At 35.5% G+C, this 18,048-nt stretch overlaps 1 protein-coding gene across 1 annotated transcript in view; it reads right to left on the bottom strand.

Moving 5' to 3' along the window:
• The window catches only part of MAN1A1 (mannosidase, alpha, class 1A, member 1), a 165,870-nt gene that overhangs the window by 101,273 nt on the left and 46,549 nt on the right, over positions 1–18,048 (bottom strand). The window contains exons 4-5 of the mRNA XM_008583287.1: positions 16,725–16,821; positions 12,767–12,882 (exon numbers count right to left, since the gene is read on the bottom strand). Of these exons, the coding sequence (XP_008581509.1) occupies positions 12,767–12,882; positions 16,725–16,821 (213 nt within the window). The remainder of the gene's footprint in view (positions 1–12,766; positions 12,883–16,724; positions 16,822–18,048) is intronic.

The following is an 18,048-nucleotide window of genomic DNA, read 5'->3' as shown; positions in this document are numbered from 1 at the left end:
ACTTGGTGTTCTCTACTTGTACAAATGTGATCAGACCAAAGCATTTATTTTTTCTTTTCTGTTTTCTCTATTTTACTCATGTGCCTGCTTTTTCTTCCTTAAAGGCCATACAGACTACACTTTGGCTGATAGTTCGACATTAATCTAGCAATTTTTTCATATCATGTTAAAATAGCATACTTAGAATGCAAATAGAATTTGAAGTTGGGGGACCTAGGTTCTAGGGCTGGTTCCCAACTTTCTGACTGTGGCTAGGTATGGTCACACCTCTCTGAGAAGATATTTTGTCTTTGTGGAAAGTATATGATAACAACAATGTATATCTTGCTGAAACAGCTCTTAATTATATCAGTAATAACTTGCTTTTATTATTATTTACAATAGCCAGATACTGTGCTAATCTCCTTACACGAATGATATCTTTTAATCCTCATATTGACTTTATGAATTAATTACTATTCTTATGTCTATTTTACAGATGGAGAAACTATGACTTATAGTGGTTAATGTGACTTTTGAAGGTTAGACAATGAATAAATGGTAAAATCAGGATGTGACCATGAGTACTCTGATTCCTGGTTTAGGGCTCTGGTATTGACTCCTCTAATACCTCAGGCGACAATGTACCAAGTGTTTTTATTAACGATCATATAATTGTGGCATATTAGTAATTATTTTCAATATTTTTACAATATTTTATTGTTAAACGCATCTGCCTTGTATTCTGTTAGGAGATAATTTAGCAAGGCTAATCCATAATAGATATGAGGTACACTTCAAGCTTTAATTAGCTTCTTTTCATGTTCATTGGGCCTACTCAGTAATTACTCACTTTTGCCTAACATCAAATCATTCACTGATAATCATGAGGGCTAACAGCAAACTATAATATATGGAGTGAATAAATAGCAGATGAAGTTATTCAAAAGTACTTCATTTAACAAACATTTATTAAGCAACTACTATGTACCAGGCCGTGTCCTAGGTGCTAGAGATATAGCAATGAAGATGGACAAGGTTCTCAAACTCACTGAGTCTACATTTTAGTGTAGAAAAACATTTCCAGGGAAAAAAGGAGATACATACACATTTTATTCCCACATGCTCTCTCTAGAAAGGTATAATGATCTAACAAAGCTAAGTAATTGCTTAAGTTAAAATGAATATTTCAAAAAATTTCCTGCCAAAGGAACATTATGAAAACAAGTTAGAAGAGAAAATTACTAGGTCAAAGATAGGTAAATGCACCATAAAATAAGACTGCTTGGTGAGTATGCTTAATTATATTTCAGAATTTGTAACATGCACCTATTGTAATTTGATTAAAAACATTCCAAATAGGCATATTTTATCTTTGAGATATATCACACTGAATGAGTATTATATATATATTGATAAAAGCTTTAATATTCTACAAAATTACTGATAAGGAAAAGGGAAGAGAATCCATTAATTTAGTTTGGTTCACACAACTATATTTCTGATGGCTGAAAGTAATAATGTCTAATAATAAAATCTAATAAATTTAAAACCTCGAATCATATCCCTCCCAATTTGTACTTGAGGTTTTCAGTTTTTCAACCTGAGAACAGTCCCCCACATTTCTGCCTACTGAAGCCTAAGATGATTTTATATCCTTATTCTGGCTATGAGGTCATTACATGTGCATCCTTTCTTCCTCTTATGAAAATTGTGGATAATCAGGACCTTTTATACAGACATCTGATAAAAATTATTGCAAGATAGAGGACTGAGTCATGTCAAATACCACTAGAAATATATCTTCAGCTAGACATCAATCACCTATTGGGTATAGTTATTCAACCAGTTATTGATCCAGCTATGTATTACAGAATATAAATTTTTATTTATCTTGTTCCTTCCATAAAATATTGAGAGAGGACCATGCAAAATGCCATGTTCAAGGTCAGTTGCTATGACTTTTGAATTTCATGAATCTAATAGTCTAGTGAGCCTGTTCAGGAAGCAGATCTGACTTGATTGTGAATCCATGTAGGTTTTCAGTGATTGCTGTGTCCCTGTCTTTAAAAATATTGCTCAGGAATGTCATATCACCATCAGTAGTGCCCAGTCACCATCTTCCTCTTTTTGAAAATCAGAACTACATTTCAATTTACAACATGTAATTCTTTCTACCTCCTTTTTCTGTTTTTCAAAGTTAAATTTAAATGATTTAGAAAGCTTGATTTGAGAGGTCTTTCAATACTCTAGGTTATATTATATTTTAGGCCAGAAGATTGAAATTTAGACACTCTAGGCCATTCTTTACAGATTCTTAGATCAAAAGCACTAAGAAGATAAAAATTCTGCCAGCATAACAAATTGATGGGCTATACTAGGGCAACAGACTATAAAGACACTGGCTTAGAGTCAGAAAGACTTTACTTGGATAGAAGGCTGGTTTGGGAGCTACCTGAGTGTGAGATGACAGGCAACTTACCTATTCTCTCTGAGTCTTGGTTTTATAATTTTGTAAAAAGGGACAATGCATTCTTTACAAGGCACTGAGTTCATGAATGTGAAGCACTGTGCATAATACCTGGCCCAAGAAGGGTACTTAGTAGACAGTTGCTGCCATTATCACTGTGCAGGAGCTCAGCCTAAATAAACTAAAGCCTAGCTCCCACAAAATTATTGGAAAATCAAAAACTCTAGAATCATAGTATTCTTCTTCTCTGACTCATATGGGGTCATATTTCTCAATGGCTAAAAATCCTCTTCTGAAATACAGTATCCCGACCAACTTCCTTTTGGGCACACAATATACAGTATCTGGATTTTCAAAAGTGAGCTTCTGTAATTTGAGGATTTTAGGCCATTTTTATAAAACTCCCATTCCAATTTCCATTAAAATAATCATATTAAATTTAAATGAATATGCTCTTCCTATTAATATTCATGCTGTATCTTTTAAGATGTTCTAAAAGTCTTCTAGGGACTTATTCTGATGACAGAAGAGAGGTTAGGGCAGGGAGAGGACAGTATGTAGATGAAGCAGCCTATAACACTAAAATCTTGTGTGATTTATCCTAACAATTTGTATTAGTCTGTTTCTGCTGCTTATAACAAAATACCTGGAACTGTGTGATTTATAAAGAAAACAAAATTTATTGTTTTCAGTTTTGGAGGATGGGAAGTCCAAAGTCCAAGGAACACATTTGATGAAAGCTGTGGTAATGGTGACAGTGATTCAGGAGTCTCACTATGGCAGAAAATCACGGAGCAGAGAGACTAATCTCTCAAGTGCTCTTCTTTTTAAAGCCCTCAAAACCACGCCACCCCTGACCACCACTATTAATCCATTCACTACAGCATGATGCTACAATCTAATCACCTCTTCAAGGCTCTACCTCTCTCAATTACTATAATAGGATTTCCCACCCTCAACAGTTACAATGGGCATCCAATCTACAGCACAATTAATATGAATTTTGCAGTCTGCTTCATTTAAGACAAAATTAACTTCCTCCTTAAATCTTTAAGTAAGATTGCATCCCAGGAATATGTCCCTGTATTCTGTGGCTTCTAGTACACAGTCTTATGCTAGTGCCAGTTTGAGAGGCAGATCCAGTCTTTTGTTTAAATTGCATGCACCTGATCATTAATGTCACAACTGACAAGCAAATGGAGGTTGAAAATTTTGTGCCAAAAGCCTGCCCATATGAAAATCTGGATACGAGAAATGGCTCTTTCATTCCGGTATTTTCCTAGCAGTGGTCACTAAATCAAAGAACATACTTAACCAGATTCATCTAAACATTTAATAAAATATGTGGTATGACTAAATTCACACTTTAAATCAAGAGGTGAATAGAACAAATGATAGGAAAATTACACCTTGGTACTAATCTCTATTACTGTCCTAGGTGCCTTGGACTGATAATTTCCACAAGATTATCCATTTTCTTAACGTTTTTGTCCTCTTTCTGGTTTCCTATATATATAAGCAAAACTATGAGATAAAGTGATAAAGATTGCTAAAATGGAAGAGTCTAATTTATAATTTTTTTTAACATTTTAAAAATCAATAATGATTCTTTAATATAATCAAACATTAAACATGTATAAATTCCTCCAATTTTCTCCCCCTCCCTCTTTCTTTCTTAAAACTGATTTGTTTACATCAGGATCCAAACAAGTTCTGCTTGTTTCATTGGTTGCTATATCAGCTGTCTCTTGTTTCTTTTAATCTACAGGTTCCCCTTCATCTAATTTTTTCGCTTTTACCCCTCGAGTTTCCCAAGGTCTGGTTTTGCTGGCTCCATCCCAGTGGCATCATTTGACATGCTCCACCATCCTCTGCATTTCCTGGTGACTGGTTGCTGGATCCTGAGGCTTGGTCTCACTCAGGTTAGATTTGGCTTCAGAGTTATATGTTCTTACTGCAGGAGGCCCATTATCTGATCATCTCTCTGTGATGCCAGCAGACATTGATGATCATTTGCTAGATCCACTATTTCAATAGAGGTTTGCAAAATGCCATATTCTAATTATTTCATTCCCTCTTTATTTACTAGTTGGGATACTTCAATAGACAGATGTGTTCCCTTCTCAGCTATTTATGGTTATCCTGAGGAACAATTCATATAGGAAAGCCAGGATAAATGCTTGACTCTTCCCTTTTACTTACTAGTTTTCAAAAAATGAATTGTTTCCCTATCCTCTACCAAAGAGACCGAGTTTGTTTGCTTTTGTTTTATTGTAATTATGATTTTTTTTTTCATTTTTTTTTTCGTGTCCGGCAATGGATCGCAACCCTCAGTGTCGCGCCCGCACCGGACTGGGACCGGCAACGGGATCGCAACCCTCGGTGTTGCTCCCACACCTCGCTCAGCCAGTGAGCGGGAACCGGTCTGTATGTGGGATCCGAACCCTCGGCGGGAGCGCCACCGCGCTCCCAAGCGGCGTACTGTAGCAGTGCGCCACCGGGCTGGCCCAAGAATATGACTTTTCGCTCAGCCAGTGAGCGGCCGGTCTGTATGTGGGATCCGAACCCTCGGCGGGAGCGCCACCGCGCTCCCAAGCGGCGTACTGTAGCAGTGCGCCACCGGGCTGGCCCAAGAATATGACTTTTCGCTCAGCCAGTGAGCGGCCGGTCTGTATGTGGGATCCGAACCCTCGGCGGGAGCGCCACCGCGCTCCCAAGCGGCGTACTGTAGCAGTGCGCCACCGGGCTGGCCCAAGAATATGACTTTTCGCTCAGCCAGTGAGCGGCCGGTCTGTATGTGGGATCCGAACCCTCGGCGGGAGCGCTGCTGCGCTTCCCAAGTGGCGCACTGTAGCAGTGCGCCACCGGGCTGGCCCTGTAATTATGATTTTTTTTGTGGCGGTAAGATTTACCACCACAGAAAAGTTTCTCTCTCATTTGCATTTTTGTTTTATCAGTGGGTTTTGTTCTTTCTTGTGTATTCATGGTAATGATGATCATTTTTCAGATTCCAGATGCCGGACTGCTTGAGGATTTCTTGTAGGGCTGGTCATGTGGTGGTGAACTCCTGCAGTTTTTGTCTGTCTGGAAAATACTATTTCTCTCTCATTTCTGAAGGACAGCCTTTCTGGGTATAGTATCCTTGGCTGGAAGTTTTTTCTTTTAGTATTTTGAATATATCATCCCATTTTCTTCTGGCCTGTAGAGTTTCTATTAAGAAGTCTGCTGTTAGTCTGGTAGGGATCCCCTGATAGTTGACTTGATGCTTTTCTCTTGCTTCTTTTAAGATTGTCTCTTTGTCTTTGAGCTTTGCCAGTTTGACTATAATGTCTTGGAAAGGATCTTTATGGCTTGAATCTGTCTGGGGATCTTCAAGCCTCCTGGACTGGAAGGTCTGTGTTTCTCCCTATACCTGGGAAGTTCTCAGTTATTACTTCATTGAATAGGTTTCCATGCCTTTTCCTTTCTCCTCCCCTTCTGAAACACCCATGACTCAAATGTTTATGTGTTTAAGGTTGTCTGCTAGCTCTTTTAGATTTTCTTCATTTTTTAAAATTCTTTTTTCTTTTTTTTGTCTGCCTGGGTTATTTCATAAGTCTGTCTTCAATATCAGAAATTCCTTCTTCTGCTTAATCTAGCCTGCTACTTAAGCTCTTGGCTGTGTTTTTTATTTCACTGAGTGAATTTTTCAGTTCCCATGAGTTCTGCTACATCCTTTTAAAATGTATTAATCTCTTTGTAAATTTCTCCCTTCATATCCTGGATTTTTTTTTCTCATTTCATTGTTATTTGAGTCTTCTTGTATCTCAGTGAGCTTCCTTAAAATTGTTGCTCAGAATTCCTTTTCAGTCATTTCAAAGGTTTCCTTCTTTATAAGGTCTAGTATTTGAGAATTACTATATTCTTTATAAATTATTTCGTATGTTCTCCTCCCCCAATCCTTAATATTGTGCTCCATCTCTCTGCTGGGAAAGGCTTCCTCCAAATCAACATATCATTGGGACTGGCTGGTTAGCTCAGTTGGTTAGAGCACGGTGCTGATAACACCGAGGTGCATGGTTTGATCCCCCCCCCCCCCAAAAAAAAGACAAATCAACATATCATGAGCTCATGAACATGAAGAATTTAATCCTATCTGGGCATGTGGGTGGAAAAGTGACTTCAAAATCTGTTTCAAAATGAGTACCTGAGAGAACAACCTCCTTCCCCTTGACAAGTGAGAAGTAGGACAAGATAGCTTCCCCCCCCCCAAAAAAAAGACAAATCAACATATCATGAGCTCATGAACATGAAGAATTTAATCCTATCTGGGCATGTGGGTGGAAAAGTGACTTCAAAATCTGTTTCAAAATGAGTACCTGAGAGAACAACCTCCTTCCCCTTGACAAGATAGGATTTTAAACAATTCAAAAAATTTATTAGATTGTACATTTATAAGCAACGTATTCACCAAATTATCTATAAAATGATTGATTTTAACCGATGTAAATGAAGTAACAGGCTTGACCATGACAATAACAAATTCAGGTTTTTGGAGCAGATTCAGCTACAGTTTCCTCTTGCTTGAGGAACTATAGAGAGGCAAGTTTTCCCTGAGGAATGCATAAATTGTTTCTTTAAACCTTCAAGCCTTGTAATGGTTATTTAGAATGAAACTTGTAACAGAACAGAATTCTCCTTGTTATCTTATGATTCCACACAGCAAAGGAGATCTGACTGATTGCATTAAACTGAAAAAGATCTTTTAGAAAAACACTTTTAAGAAATATTTAAATTCTATTCTGAGTGATTTTCAGGGTAAACTCAAAGTATAATAGGTCTTTTTATTTTATTTAATTTTATTTTAAAGGACAATTCTCTGATCCCTGAAATCAGGGACTATTCCCGTGCTACCTATTCCTCCAAAGTTCCTGTCAACTTTCTACTCAGTGAACTATAAACCTGGGGTTCTCAGGCTATTATTATACACGAGACAATCAAGCTTTAATAATAACTGCTCTACCATAATCCAATGCAGTAACTACACTTAATAACAACTGCTCCACTATTAACATATATAACTATGCTTTATCTTACTGAGAAACATATTGGAAACAACATGAGACTCTTCAAAGCCATTGATTAAAGTAGATGACTGCCTATAAGCCTTGCTTATGTTTAGGCCTAGTGTACACCTTTATGTATAAATGGTACTTCAAAGTGTGTGTTGTATTACACTTTGAAGATTAAGTATAAAATTACTTTTAACAGATTAAATTGCAATAGAGATGCTCCTTTACTTAGGATAGGGCTACATCCTGATAAACACATCGTAAGTTGAAACTATGGTGAGTAGAACTTGCATTTAATACACCTAACCTACTGAATAGTCTGGTCTAACCTAACTTAAAAGTGTTCAGAACACTTATATCAGCTTATATTTGGGCAAAATCATCTAACACAAAGTCTATAGTATAATAAAGTATTGAATATCTCGTGTAAGAGTATCGTACCACATATTTCTAGCCTGGGAAAAGATGAAAATTCAAAATTCAAAGTAGTTTCTACTGAGTATGCATCAACTTTGCACCACTGTAAAGTAGAAAAATTGTAAGTGGAACCATGGTAAGAGAGGGCCCATCTGTATTTCATAGTGTAACAGTATGACAGTGTCCTAGCAGCTTTTAGTTTCATATTTAAGAAACATGATAAATCTCTTCAGACTATTAACAAAGTACAAGTTCTCTGGGCCACAAAGATAGGCAAATAACCATCTTCTCTATTTTCATAGGTGGTTTTTACCACATGGTTCCAGAAAGGTCTCAAGTAGCAGCCCAACGGATTGAAACCAGAGAGAACAGTTCAGTACCCTCTGATAGCCAAAACCCAAATCATCACTGTTGGCAGGTATTCCTCAGCACTCAGATGGAAAATACTAAATCACTCCATTCAATAGGATAATTAACTTAGGTTCCTGCACCCATCAGGGGATGTAATACTGCTCTAAAATAGACCTTTCTCAGGGGCAATACGAAGGCAAAAGTCACTTCTTTCACTCTCTATGGCATGGGACTCTGAACCTAAGCCAAGTGCTCATGTAGGCATTTGAGAAGATACAAAGTTGCTTCTTGAAGTCAACTTATATCCTTCCTACAGGGAATCCTACAGGTAATTTTCTTGAAAAGTAGGATGGCATTCAAACTGGATAAACAGTATGGATTTTTTTTAATTTAAAAAACTCACCTCTGCCACCAGTAGCTCTACTATTCAAAACATAAGGTGCTCATTACAACCAAAGTCACAATCTAGGTGCTTGCCAAAGATCACAGTTTTAGTGTGTTACCGGTTAGAGTCTGTAGCAAGCTAATCATCTATCCTTTGTTATTCTCAAAGTACTGCCTCTCATATCGAGTTCTTAACTTTTCTACCTCAGTGTAGAAAAATGCTTTTTAAGGATAATTTTAATAGCATTGTTTTATACTCATATAAAAAAATTGTTATCTGGAGAACAATGCTACATATTCTGCAAAATTTGTTACTGAGGACAGTTTTAAATATTTTTCATATAAGAATATAGGTAATCAATATGTTTTTAAAGTGCCAGTTAAGAAATGCCCAAATAGGAAATCCTTGATGATTTGGTCTTATGTTAATGATCTTATATCAGGAGAAACCACAAATCTGTTCTGGAAGTAGGTTAGGTAAACACAGATCCACTGCACTTGAACTCCAGATCATCTCTAACTATATAAAAATGACACATATAAAAAATATATATGACATATACAAAAACATGACAGCTATCCTTGTGCCCTGTCAGCTCATCTTCCAGCTGAGTATAGCACAGTCTGTTGAGAAGTAGGACAAGATAGCTTAACTTCTCATTCTTTTAACAAACATTTATTGAATATCTATTGAATGATATACTAATGAGTACTGTGATATTAAGATAACATGCCTATCCTTAGAAGACTCAAATTTCCTGGTTATTTATATATTTCTCAACTCTTTGCATTTCCTTTCCAATAAAAAAAACCCAGGATCATTGAATTAGATGGACCATGTTCAAACCACAGCCTTTACTTGCTGCCTAATTTTAGGCAGATTAATTAACCACTTCTTCATGGATAAAAATAGGGAAAATACTTAGCCTGTATAATTGTCACAAAGATTGAATGACATAACCTATGAAAAAAATTCATCTAGCATAATACGTGGTATGTATCAGGTACTCATTAAAAAGTAGTTTCCACTCTCTTTTCTTCCTTCCTTAGACAACCCTGCTGTCGCTAGGGTACCCTGACTACTTTTCCTGTTAGACTAGAAGCTCCATAAGGATAAGTACCTAATCCTGAGAAGGTACTTAGTAAATAATTAATACATGAGTGAATGAATAATAAATAACCAAGAATCAGTTTTAGATTCTTTGTCCTAGGATTACTTTGAATTAAAATCAGAGAACTCATCCACAGAGTCTACCTTAGGGTTTTCTGCCAATATCTACGTGCTGCTATAGATAACTGAACTATACACAAAGCTCCATCCACAAAGCCCTTGCTTCTACTCCCCTGAACATATTATCCCAGTGATTTATTTTAAGCCGGTTATTAAAATGATTTGAACTTTGTGCTACAAAGTATGCAAAATGAATCAACTTGCTAAGCCTTAATGAAAAGAAAATGAGTTTTAGCTAATGACAATATAAACCAAGAAATAGCATTGACTTTACACTTTTAAGTGATATAAATTAAATATTTCACATATAAACAAATTTATTCTTGACTAAGATTTCTTTACACTTAGGAGCACCGTAGGATAAACCAACTCTCAACAATAGTGCTTGTTTCAGTTTCATTTTTACTTGTCCCTTGCAATAAATTTGGACACACTAATTTTTTTTTTTTTTTACAATACTCTCACACTGTTGATTAAAATACCTCACCAGGGAAAAGTGTCAATTTAAATACAAGCAATAATATATCCAATCTGGAATTACACTACATGTTATCCATAAAAAATTAAATAATTTTTCTCTCTTTTTCCTTCAATGTTTTTTAAAAGGAAAATCATATAATTGTTGAAATAATCACTTGAATCTCTAGGTAGAACGGGTGAATATAAGACAAATTCTCACACGTAATATATTAAAACCAACTAGAAAAGAGTAAGCTGAAGAACTTTATAATGTAATGATTAGAAGAATAAATCAATATACCTTTCCTGAATTTATATGTTGCTATTTTTAATATGGAAAGCACTATCATTTGGAAATTATTGATAACTTATATTCTTAACAAGGGAAAATATGGTAATACCCAAAGAGAGAACTGCAACAAATATGTTTCAATACCTCTTACATTAAGAATAGAATAATAAGCAGAAATTTGATACCTGTGGCTATAGTATAAAGTACATTTTAAAGGTATAGCCCAAGATTATTATGAACATTCCTAAAATGGACTGTCAACTAATTGAACAAAATCTTATCAAAAAACAAAAATAAAATTTTAAATAAACAAAACTTCAAAGTTCAGTATCTTAGCAATCATTCAAAGCTAGTCCAATCCCTTCATCTTACAAGTAAGGAAGCCAGGTAACTGGTTGCTGGTCTCTTCTGCACACTGTGATATTCTCTATTAGATCCATTCTGCTTTCGCACAGGTCTCCTCTGCCCATGGAACACATTTATGTCATCCGGTGGTGGTCTGAGGCCAGCCAACTGCCTTCTGTTACAGTAACATGGTCTGTTACCTTGAGAGACCTCTGTGCTTAGTCTTTTTAAATAAAACTGCTCCCCAGTCTCCACCCCCACCCCAAGTCCAGAGCTCTTCAGACTACCACTGGCCATGAAAGTAAGGAATTGCTGCAGTATTTGAGGAGGTTTGGAGCAACAATGCTGTAATTATCAGACAGACCAACACAAGGATTAATAAGGAACTTGGACACTTTTCACAGGTCTAGTATTATTAAAGTCTACTTCCTGTCTTCCATCATCAGATTTTGGAGGACTCTAGTTACTATCCCCCCACCCTTTCTTAAAGAGACAGAGAGAAAGAGAGAGAGAGAACAATCAATCTCATATATAGCTGAAGATAAATCTGTAGGTTTTTGAAAGTAGGTAGTTGAATTTATTTATAATAAGACAAAAGTATTATCAAGAGAACCCGCAAAAAGGAAATGTAATTTTTTCCATTGCTTTAATTTTTCATACTTAGTTCTATCAGTTATATCAGAGCTATCAGATGTCATTCCTATCAAGCTTTATAACCTTGAGTAAATCACTAGCTCCTTATGCCTGTTTTCTCATGTTTAAAATAAAAAAGTCTTAACACATTGATCTCCAAGGTCCCTTTATAGTGGAATATTATCTCCTTTACATTCCAGATTCAGTTATCAGGCAGATTAAATGTAGACTCATCTGCCTGTCCTTAAGGTCTCCCAAACATGGTATATACAGCAATTAATTAGAGGAAAAGGAACAAAATAATAAAACTTTTAATTTATATGTGTTTTTAATCCAAAGAGATGGGGAAAAGACTTAGTTTCACTGATCTTTAATATTCTGAGTGACACTGTTGTCCTCACTTGGTCTCTGGGAACACAAGACTGCCACAAAGCAGAGGGGTGGGCAGGGAAGCCTCATTCTTTGTCCATTTTCAACATATAGCACATTATTTGTGCCTTGTTATGAGGATTTAGAGATATTATCAAATGCTTAACAGACAGAGAAGAGGCTTATAAGGATTTCTGCAAAGTAATCTCAGATTAAAAACAATACCAATAATTCAAACATAGTGAATGACTAAGAAATGCCAGGGCCAACACACTTCCTTTTCTTAGAACAAGTTCTTTGTCAACATCATGATGAGGTTAAACAATTACTATCAAATTAGATCGGGTAAGATGCAGTCCCACCCAATCAAAATTATCAAGAACTGTTAGATGTATCCACTATCCTTAATTCTGAATCTTTCCCCCACTGTACAATGATGGTCTTGAAGTATTTGCTGAGAACGACAGCACATATCTATCTATCCATATATATGTACTCTCTGTCTATACTATTTATCTATTTCTCTCTCTATATATACTGTCAAAATTTTTTACTGAAAGTATCTGATCAACAAAGTTTGAAGCCTTATGTTTGGGAAAGTGGCTGCTGCTGCTAGCTGCACCATGGCACAGATAAAAACATGAGCAATGAAGCCACCTAGACCTGTGTTAGAATTAAAGACATATTTATTTCCGCTAAGGTACATTAAAATACAATAATCTGCTACTATAGAATTTATCCATGTTAATTAAGAATTAAAGACTGAATTAGCAACTTAAACTTACCACATTAAAATCTAAATTTTTTTCAATCCATGATTTTGCTTCTTGAAATTCATTTTTCATGTCCATAATAAAAAGTGTGTCCAAGGCATCTACTATAGTTGCACCTTTGATGTTACCTGAAAACATGAGAAAATTTATTTGGTAAAATACTTTTGACAGATACATATATGCAAATTGACCATATCTAGGAAAGAGAGAGAGTATTACAATATTTATTAACAAGCAGTAATGATACGGATTGAATTGTGTCCCTCAAATTTTATGTATTAAAAGTTTGATCCCCACTGTGACTGTTAAGTAAGTGGGAAATCCTATTAGGGACATTCAAAGGTGGGGCCCTGAAGAGGTGATTAGATTGTAGTACCACACCATAGTGAATAGATTAATAATGGTGGTCATGGGCATGGTTCTTAGGGCTTTAAAAGGAGGGTACATGAGAGTATCTCTCTCTCTGCTCTGCCGTTCTGCCATGTGAGACCCCTGGGTCACTGTCACCACGAAGGCCTTTGGCAGATGTGTTCCCTGGATTTTAGACTTCCCAGCCTCGAAAACTGTAAGGAATAAATTTCATTTTCTTATAAATTACTCAGTTCCAGGTACTTTGTAATAAGCAACAGAAATGGACTAATACAAGTAACATTGCAGAGTTTACAATTCTTTTGGCGAAGGAAAGAAAATACAAAAACTGCACCAGATCCAAACTGAAAATTATCGCAGACCATACAGGCTGATGCACTAATCTTTAAAGTTTCTTCTGAGTTGTAGAAAATAAACTCTAGAAATTCCATTTGTGATTGCATTCTCTAGCAAGAAAAGAATAGGCCTAAAACAAAGGAGCAATGTACATATTAAATTTAATGTAATTACATCGAAGTGCACCTATGCAAAACTGTCTAAATATAATTACACTAAAAATTGTTTAGTGATAGCTCTAAGAAACCAGTACTCTAAAATGAAATTTCACCCCCTCTATGAAACCTGACTAATCCTAACTCTCCCCCCAGCCCCACCTAACCAGTCCTGACTCTGTGGTTTATTTCCTCTGAATTCCAGTGACATGGAGACTTTATGTTGCTCTGGCACTCGTCACTTTCTGTCTTGTATTAAAATTAGTTGTGTGCATCTCTTTTAGTCTGTAAGCTTTCTTAGAACAGAGAAGTCATGTCTTGTTCATCTCCATGTGCCTCATGGCATCCCTGCACAATTGTGACAATGATGCCCAATGAATGGCTGCAGAAAGACTGGGTTCTATACTTCCTATAGATAGTGTTCTGAATTATCAAAGACCAAATATATTAATATAAATAGAAATTATTTCATTGGCACACTCTTTTCAAATACAAAATTGAGAAATTATTAGAAAACTATAAGTAACAGAATATTAAAATGCTTAATTTTCAAAAAAATATAAAGTAATTCTAAATCTTATCTAACGATAAGGAGAAAAATCCTGGACATTCATTTCATAACACATTCATTGTAATTCAGTTTTTTTTTAAATATAACTTTTTTGAAAAATAGCACTATGGATTCAGGGCGACATGGGGGGAATAGTTTAAAGTGGGCATTTGGAAATATAATAACGGATTTATATTTTCATTGATATCTCATTTCTAAGTCATTAGGAGCTTTAAGTAAATATTTTTACTTCTTATATTTTAGCTTTACACTGAGCACAACTGGTCAAGCACAAAATATTTCTCTTTGAGGTGCAGGTCTACTTGAAATCTTTTCTGTCTCTGAAATCTTGAGATCATAGTTCTAGTTTCCTATTTAAAGTAGAATTGGGAGGGCCGAGCCTGTGGCGCACTCGGGAGAGTGCGGCGCTGGGAGTGCAGCAGTGCTCCCACCGTGGGTTCGGATCCTATATAGGGATGACCTGTGCGCTCACTGGTTGAGCACAGTGCGGCCGGTCACAAAAAGGGAAAAAAAAAAAAAAAAAAAAAGAATTGGGAGATCATGAATACTTGAGATAATTTTTTATGTTCACTGATAGTAAACTAAAGAAGTCATTTAAGTTTTCCTCATCTATAATAAGAAAACTTTATATTTCTTTGTAACAAGTCTCACTATATTGGTATTACTATAGTAAGAAAATCCTTATGTATCCCATTTTAATTTAAAGAGGGAGTGAGATAAATATCATTTGGATTATTAATATTTTATTCCCTTATACTAATACCTGAAGCTCTTTTTTATTAAAAAAGAAAAAAAAAGAGGAAGTTTTTATCTGGATGATGAAAACTGCTTTTACTGAAGAAGTCAATGAAAATTGTAAAAAAAAAGGTACGGCAAAAAGAAGTATGTTTTTAACGTTTAATAATAAATTTAAAGAAAATCAATGTATTAACAGAGAACCAAATAATCTCTTTCATAAAGATTATGGCAATTTAACATATAAATGATTTCTTAATGGTACAAACAACTTTCATAGAGGGAAAAGCAAAAATGAAGTTAATAAAAAATGTTATAATAAACAATGAGAAAATAAAGGCCTCTGACTCATCATGAAGTTTTAGTTTTCCTCTTCAATTTGTATCTCTTATCACCCATGTTAACTGGTCACTGTGTCCTGAGAACACTATTTTAGAAATGTCTTAAGTCCCTTCTACTGCCACTACTCTCCTCATCTCCAAATTGTGTCATTGTGATAGACCAACCAACCTGCCTCTTTTCTTCTGTTTTTCCCAGCTCTCCGTACCTGTTTTCTTGCAACCCCCTGCAATGTTCTTCTCTCTATCTGAGATCCTACTAGTTCCTCAGTACTTCATCTGAACCACCTAGTGCTTTTCATAATTCCCTATTTACACATATGTGTTCTGCCCTAGGCCACAAACTCTGCAAAGACTTGTATTATTTTCATTAGCACCAGGGCTGGAAGTGGAGCCAAACACATGGAAGGTCCTGAATAAATGGAAAAGCATGGTGTCACGATTAGGAACATAGACTCTGATGTCAGCCACACTAGGGTTCAAGTCCCAGCTCAGTCAGTTAGGAGGTGGCTATCTGTGGGAAAGCTGTTCTCTGAGCCTCATTTTTATCACTTATAAAAAGGGTATAATAATGAAGATAAAGGAGATGATGCATGACTGACCATTGGTAAACATAAAGTGTTCAATAATGTCAGCTGAAACTGTTATTTGTTATATGAATTGATACTATTTAACATTTTCAGTTAAAGATTTGGAAAGTCATGTATTTTGTTGGTGAATTCAGAAGTCCCACAGTAAGACTCCATCCCCTTCATCTTGTTACTTACAGACAAATTTGGGGGCAGGGGGTGTCAGAAAGAAGTCAAGTGAATTAGGAAGGGCACTGGATAGCTCTGTGACCCAAAGAATCCATCGGATTCTTCTGGTTATTTAGCTTCTTTACTCCCAAAATGGGAATGTTATTAATACCCACAGTACCTATCACAGAGAGTTGCTGTGAGGACCAAATGCAATAAAGCGTGCAAAAGTGGATAAGTGGAAATTCAAATAACTGGCTAATCCATCATCACTTTCTCTTCCGTAGTACAAACAGGAGAAACCTACAGTCAAAGTTGAGATACAGTGAAGATCACCACGGCTGGTTGCTTTGGCCACTGTATCTATAAAGACACAGCTTTTAACTGACAGGAAGCAGTTAATGCAGACAACCAAATGCTCCTCTGCTGGGAATCATTTAGGGAGCCAAAAATTCTGATACTGCACCCCATACCCTTTAAGTGAGAATATTTGGAAGTATGCCCCAGGCATCAGCAATTTTTAAAGTTACTCAGGTCATTCTTATGTGCAGCTGCTGTCCTATCTGAAGGACACACTGTGCACAGTCCTTGCAGATAACTCCATCAGGTGTGCAAGTTTCCTAGCAACATTGGCTGGGGGGGTCACACAGAGTTCTTTCCATTTATCAGTAGTTCAGGCAATTGGAAAGAAGTTACTGTCACTAAGAAATCAAAGTATATTCTACTCACCAAACAAACTGCTCGAATGGCCTTTTTTTGATATAGGTTTAAGTTCATTTAATCCCCAGGCATAATCTTTATAATTATTCCAAGCATGTTTCATCATCTGAGAAAAGAAGTGAAAATGAGATTATACTTTGAATTCAGATGGTTTTGCTACAAAATAGATCATATAGTGAAGATCTAAAGGTTAAAACATTAAAATTCACTACTCAGTTAAAAGGATGATGATGGTATAAATAAGCTAGAACATACATGTACATACACATACACACACATATTATCCCTTTATGTTTACAAATGGAAATTTTTCTTTTTTGAGTCTATTTAATCCTATTCAAAATAAATACAATTTTCAAAAGTCAGTTCCCAACAACAAAAATTTAGCTTATCCTAAAAGGATGAACCATTCCTACATTTATCTATTTCATTTTCATTACAGATTAGATCTGCAAAGACCATAGTGAAAATTCATATTTTTGCACCAGGTTCTTCCTACTTTGTTGACTTCATAGTATACACACAAATATTCAAGGTTATCACTTTAAATACTTTGATGTTTCTTGACCAAGCCTACATGGGGAGTATCTTAAAATATCTACAAGAAATAAAAAAAGTGAAGCTCTATGATTATCCTTAGATTCTGAAAAACTTCATTTTATTTTAATACAGTCAATCTTTAGTTGGATACCTATGTATGTATATAAGTATGTAACTGGAGATTGATCCTGAATAATCCCAAATGAGAATCCATGTATCAGCAATATTTCTAAAAGGCAAACATCTCTAACATAAATTATTATATAACTTTTTTCAATGACTCAAAAAATATATATAATTATTTTTGTATATATTTTTTTAAAAAAGGATTGGGGACTCTTCAACTATCTAGAACTTACTCGTGCCACTATCCCCATTCTGCTAGCAATACTAATAAAAATATGGCCTTAAACTGAAAATATTCTAATCTGGCTCCATATTTTAAAATACTTTTAAAAACATCACATAAAGTTATATATACTATTCAAGGACTGTTTATCACTAAAAATCTTCTGCGAGATCAATATGATTTTATTAATAAAAAAGTTTCTATATGTCCCTGAACACAACAATGAGAATCTTTCTTTAACCAATTTGTTTATCACCTTCCTATATTACTGCTCTTACTCCTACTACTAGCTACCAAGAATCTATACTATCTGCTGAGTCCTCTGCTAAATGCTCTACCTTCAGTATTATAGTTAATTCTTGCTACAACCCTATGAAACATGTTTTATTATCACCATTAAGTAGATGAAAAAACTGAGGCTTGGAAGTAAAACAAAACAAAACA

The sequence above is a fragment of the Galeopterus variegatus genome, unplaced genomic scaffold (genome assembly GCF_000696425.1).
Source record: "Galeopterus variegatus unplaced genomic scaffold, G_variegatus-3.0.2 Scaffold96, whole genome shotgun sequence".
Classification (NCBI taxonomy): domain Eukaryota; kingdom Metazoa; phylum Chordata; class Mammalia; order Dermoptera; family Cynocephalidae; genus Galeopterus; species Galeopterus variegatus.
Note: the sequence above shows the minus strand (reverse complement) of the source record. Positions and strands in the feature narration are given on the sequence as shown.